The 6,000-nt window shown below is 40.2% G+C and overlaps 1 protein-coding gene across 1 annotated transcript in view; it reads left to right on the top strand.

The window, feature by feature from the left end:
* pcsk7 (proprotein convertase subtilisin/kexin type 7) overlaps positions 1 to 6,000 on the top strand; it is a 31,311-nt gene that overhangs the window by 4,017 nt on the left and 21,294 nt on the right. The window contains exons 2-7 of the mRNA XM_062068019.1: positions 1 to 82; positions 1,455 to 1,679; positions 1,842 to 1,976; positions 5,048 to 5,213; positions 5,297 to 5,387; positions 5,511 to 5,565. The exon at positions 1 to 82 is cut by the window's left edge and continues 208 nt beyond it. Coding sequence (XP_061924003.1) covers positions 1 to 82; positions 1,455 to 1,679; positions 1,842 to 1,976; positions 5,048 to 5,213; positions 5,297 to 5,387; positions 5,511 to 5,565 — 754 coding nt within the window. The remainder of the gene's footprint in view (positions 83 to 1,454; positions 1,680 to 1,841; positions 1,977 to 5,047; positions 5,214 to 5,296; positions 5,388 to 5,510; positions 5,566 to 6,000) is intronic.

The raw sequence follows: 6,000 nt of genomic DNA, 5'->3' as shown, positions 1-6,000 counted from the left end.
TGTCCGGCTCCACGCTGATCAACATCATGAGGACGAAGGTGGTGGACAAAGATCTTTAAAACTGGATGCAATTGCGAACCAGGTACTGTGCTTTATTAACACTAAGGCAATGGGTTGGTAGTTTAATGTCAATTGTCTGAGTTGCAGTAATATCAATTCTGCAGCTTGTGACAGGGGTCTGTGTAATAGTTAAGTCCATTGTAGTGCAAACTGTAGTAAATATGTCATTGATAGATTTTGTAACAAGCTTTTGAGAAGTACTATGACTATCATATAGATTTTGTAACACAAGCTCTTGAGAAGTACTGTGACTATCAAAAAGTGTAAATCATAGTATAAAAACTGTAAATGTAAATATATGCATACATCAAAGCTAGTCTCAGATAGCCAGAATTCAGGAGCCTGTTGTGATTAGCTTACAGTGAGAGAGGGGGACAGACCTCTTGTAAATTTGATTTATTTATGCCATTGCTCTCACGAGACATTACCACTTTCTTCCATTACAATGTTTGGGACTAACGTCTGCGAAATCAGGCATCTCAAAAAGGCCTACAATGCCATGTGAGTACTGGCAAACCTGTTTTGTTTAAAAATGTACTCTGCACTACAGTTAATGATGCAGATATATGCATTTTGTCAAAGTTGTTGAAATCCTGTGCTCATTAGGGTTCAATGTTCATCATTTGTAAAATCACATGCTTACGCACTGTTATTGAAGTAAACAAAATAAGCAACTTTTTGAAAAATCTGCCACAAATTCAAGCGTTTTAGGTCGCAATGATCACTCAAACAGCCAGCGAAATATTGGATGCACTGATAATTATTTTTAGTCATTTTGGCATCAAAGGTCCACTTCCTAGAATCATAATGGTCAATTTATCATTCTCTATGAACTATGAAGAAACCTGCTAACAGACCGATGAACAAATACTCTCCACAATTTTTTTTACTCAATTTTGTTGACAATTGAGGTCTGTGTACAAGTTGTATGTATGGTGGCTTTAAATTTTTTTGCACAATGCTGCTGCATCTGTAGCACAAAGAACAAAGCCTTGTACAGCTTTTGCAAGCACTCTGCTACCGTGTTCATGTACGGTAGCTTTTTTTATATTTAGGGGCCAAAACCATTCCAAATGTGAAGAAATAAACTCATCACAAGTTGCCCACCTAAACGGAGAACCACATGGAATGTGTGCACCACCTGTCTGACCACTTACCCATTCCTGTGAATTGTATATAGTATGAGGAAGAAGATGTATTTAACATGAGACATATTTGTACTGAACCTGTTCTTTTATGAATACATCTTTGAGAATGTTTAAAATGAAACTTTTACTTCCTATCGTATTCTTTGACACTTCCGTGTGCCATTAGTGATGTGTCATTGTTATAAAGTCACAAAAATGAAGAAGCACAAATTGTTGTGCTTGTCATCTGTACTTCCGCTATTCCAGGTGGCAGAGCAGGCTGGGCTGCACAACTATGGCCAGATTGGACATTTAGAAGGCCACTATTTGCTGTGTTCTTCTCACCCTGCTGCTCAAGTTCAAAGGAAGCATCCGGGGGATTTTCTAGCAACCCACCCTCATGTTCTTTGGTACTCTCAAGAGAAGGTTCTGAGCCGCTCCAAAAGATCTATGGCCTTCAATGACCCTCGATACCCTAAACAGTGGCACCTGGTAAGGTTAGGATATACTAAAAGGTCTTCATATAATTCTGTAGAAATTAAAACTGGTATGCATAATAAGTAAAAACGAACATAACCTTTAGCTTATCTTTAAAAAGGACATTATCTTTGATGATTTAATTTGTTTTCCCTTTTTTATTAATTTGTGTTGAAGCACAATGATGTCAATAAAGGGATGGACATCAATGTGACAGGAGTGTGGGAGCGTAACATAACCGGCCAAGGAGTGACTGTGGTTGTGGTTGATGACGGCGTACAACACACCCATCAAGACATAAAACCTAATTATGTAAGTCACTGTTCTTTTGTAAGCAAGAAGCATTTCTTCAAATAACAAACCGGCGTGGCGAAGTTGATAGAGTGGCTGTGCCAGCAATCGGAGTGTTGCTGGTTGCTGGGGTTCAATTCCCACCTTCTACCGTCCTAGTCACGTCCGTTGTGTCCTTGGGCAAGACACTTCACCCTTTGCCTCTGATGGCTGCTGGTTAGCGCCTTGCATGGCAGCTCCCGCCATCAGTGTGTGAATGGGTAAATGTGGAAATAGTCTCAAAGCGCTTTGAGTACCTTGAAGGTAGAAAAGCGCTATACAAGTATAACCCATTTATTTATCATTTATCATTTATTAAGATGGACATCAAGCTCTAACCTTTGAATATTAGAGCATAGCTGACATTTTCACATACTATGAAGAAGTCTATCCAGTGTTAGGTATATTTGATTATTTATATATTTATATGATATACAGTATTTGATATTTAATGATTTTAATCTACATTTTAAACACATTTGTGTGGTCCAGATAATACGTATTGTATATGTTTTGGTTTGAATTGTGCCAACATTTTGTTTCACAGTCCCTTTTATAACCCACTTTTCAAGTCTGTCTGCAAGATGTATGATTCCTGAGAGGTTTCCAGATTGCAAATGAAACCACACCCACTCTCTTCCTCTGTCATTATTTTATATTTTGAAAATGTACACTTTTTTCCAATATACTGTAAATCGTCAACACATTCTTTTTCCAGACGCGGTCGGATATAAACTTCATAAACAGTACAGTCGTGGTCAAAAGTTCACATACACTTGTAAAGAACATAATGTCATGGCTGTCTTGAGTTTCCAATAATTTCTACAACCCTTATTTTTTTGTGATAGAGTGATTGGAGCACATACTTGTTGGTCACAAAAAACATTCATGAAGTTTGGTTCTTTTATGAATTTATTATGGATCTACTGAAAATGTGACTAAATCTGATGGGTCAAAAGTATACATACAGCTATGTTAATATTTGGTTACATGTCCCTTGGCAAGTTTCACTGCAATAAGGCGCTTTTGGTAGCCATCCACAAGCTTCTGGTTGAATTTTTGACCACTCTTGACAAAATTGGTGCAGTTAAGCTAAACTTGTTGGTTTTCTGAAATGGACTTGTTTCTTCAGCATTGTCTACACGTTTAAGTCAGGACTTTAGGAATTTCCATTCTAAAACCTTAGTTCTCGCCTGATTTAGCCATTCCTTTACCACTTTTGACGTGTGTTTGGGGTCATTGTCCTGTTGGAACACCCAACTGCGCCCAAGACCCAACCTCCGGGCTGATGATTTTAGGTTGTCCTGAAGAATTTGGAGGTAATTCTCCTTTTCCTTTGTCCCATTTACTCTCCAGTTCCATTGGCAGCAAAACAGGCCCAGAGTTAAAAGTTAAAGTACTAATGATTGTCACACACACACTAGGTGTGGTGACATTTGTCCTTTGCATTTGACCCATCCCCTTGTTCACCCCCTGGGAGGTGAAGGGAGCAGTGAGCATCAGCGGTGGTCTCGCTCGGGAATAATTGTTGGTGATTTAATCCCCAATTCCAACCCTTGATGCTGAGTGCCAAGCAGGGAGGTAATGGGTCCCATTTTTATAGTCTTTGGTATGACTCGGCCGGGGTTTGAACTCACGACCTACCGATCGCAGGGCGGACACTCTAACCACAAGGCCACTGAGCATATTACTACTACCACCACCATGCTTGACGGTAAGAGTGGTGTTCCTGGGATTAAAGGCCTCACCTTTTCTCCTCCAAACATACTGCTGGGTATTGTGGCCAAACAGCTAAATTTTTGTTTCATCTGACCACAGAACTTTCCTCCAGAAGGTCTTATCTTTGTCCATGTGATGTCAGATGAAACAAAAATTGAGCTGCTTGGCCACAATACCCAGCAATATGTTTGGAGGAGAAAAGGTGAGGCGTTTAATCCCAGGAACACCATCCCTACCGTCAAGCATGGTGGTAGTAGTATCATGCTCTGGGCCTATCATGCTCTGGTGCTTTACAGAGAGTAAATGGGACAATGAAAAAGGAGGATGACCTCCAAATTCTTCAGGACAACCTAAAATCATCAGCCCGGAGGTTGGGTCTTGGGCGCAGTTGGGTGTTCCAAAAGGACAATGACCCCAAACACACGTCAAAAGTGGTAAAGGATTGGCAAAATCAGGCTAGAATTAAGGTTTTAGAATGGCCTTCCTAAAGTCCTGACTTAAACGTGTAGACAATGCTGAAGAAACAAGTCCATGTCAGAAAACCAACAAATTTAGCTGAACTGCACCAATTTGTCAAGAGGAGTCGTCAAAAATTCAACCAGAAGCTTGTGGATGGCTACCAAAAGCGCCTTATTGCAGTGAAACTTGCCAAGGGACATGTAACCAAATATTAACATTGCTGTATGTATACTTTTGACCAAGCAGATTTGGTCACATTTTCAGTAGACCCATAATAAATTCCTAAAAGAACCAAACTTCATGAATGTGTTTTGTGACCAACAAGTATGTGCTCCAATCACTCAATCACAAAAAAGAAGAGTTGTAGAAATTATTGGAAACTCAAGACAGCCATGACATTACGTCCTTCACAAGTGTATGTAAACTTTTGACCACGACTGTACATAGATTCACCCGATCACACCATTAGTTACTCTTACACAAGCTGCGATTGCAGCATTTATGTCACTGCATGTTGCACGTCAGTGTTATTATGTACATGCCACAATTAGAGCTTCTCCACCTCTGGCTGAGAGCTTGACTTAATGTCCAATTTAGTACGTCCACCTTGCTGCGACATCCCAGCGTAGCCAGACTGCAAAACCCTGTGGACAGAGGCATCCAAAACTGTGCAAGCTCACGGCAAAATGCATTAACTTTATGATTTGATGCTTTGACATTGTTTAACTCAAATATCTAACTTTGTAACAACATTTATAAGCCAGAAAAGACAAATTTCATCAAAGATCCCCTTTTAAGATGTCCAATTAAGATCCAAAATGTGTAATTAGTCTTTTTACGTTGTGTTCATTGACCCAAATTTATTTTGTGTCAAGAGTCCAGAGGGCAGCTATGATCTGAATTCTAATGACGAGGACCCCATGCCCCACCCAGACGTGCACAGTGACAACCACCATGGGACTCGATGTGCCGGTGAGATCGCGGCTGTTCCCAACAACAGCTTTTGTGCCGTGGGGGTGGCGTATGGCAGTAAAGTGGCAGGTACACAGTCGAAATGTTATTAGTTTTGTGCTTATTTCCAGCTCCCAATGTGTTGTGGAAGATATACGTTCTTCCTTCCCCAGGTATCAGGGTTCTGGATGGGCCACTGACAGATAGCCTGGAAGCCATAGCCTTCAACAAACACTACCAAGTCAACGACATCTACAGCTGCAGGTAACACTCTGTCTCACTCTGACCCTCTTATGTCGTTAAGAAATGTATTCTAATGCAAGGTGTGTTGTAATAGATCAATTTATAGTATATTGTAAACAACTGATGTGCATTGCGGTCTCTTAGTTGGGGCCCTGATGATGATGGACACACTGTGGATGGACCTCACCCCTTAGGAAAGGTGAGACAGACTGCAACTGCACCTTTTTTAATTTTTTTTATTTTGCCCATCATTCACAAACTCTGTAAAGACAAGAATACATGTTTTTCTCTTTTCTGTGTAGTCAAAATTGTAAAAAAACCAAAACTGCTAGTATGAGGCAATTAACAATGTGGCTAACATGATTGATCGATTCCACCTTTTAAACCCCCCAAAACATTAAAAAACGCCAACAATGCCGTGACCTGCATATTAAAACCAAGCTACAACTACACTGTTGTAAGAACTAAAGCCGAGGTCCTACTTTTAGTAACACGGCTTCTTGCTCAAAGAGGGCATAACTACAGTACTACTGCAGCTACTACTGCTTCTGCTGCTGCTACTGCCAAATATCCTCTAAATTTGTCAAATTTAATGCAAGATTAGAAATCATGCCTCACACCTGTAGAGTAGAAG

This window comes from Entelurus aequoreus, linkage group LG13 (genome assembly GCF_033978785.1).
Source record: "Entelurus aequoreus isolate RoL-2023_Sb linkage group LG13, RoL_Eaeq_v1.1, whole genome shotgun sequence".
NCBI lineage: Eukaryota > Metazoa > Chordata > Actinopteri > Syngnathiformes > Syngnathidae > Entelurus > Entelurus aequoreus.
This window is presented reverse-complemented; position numbering and strand designations above follow the sequence as displayed.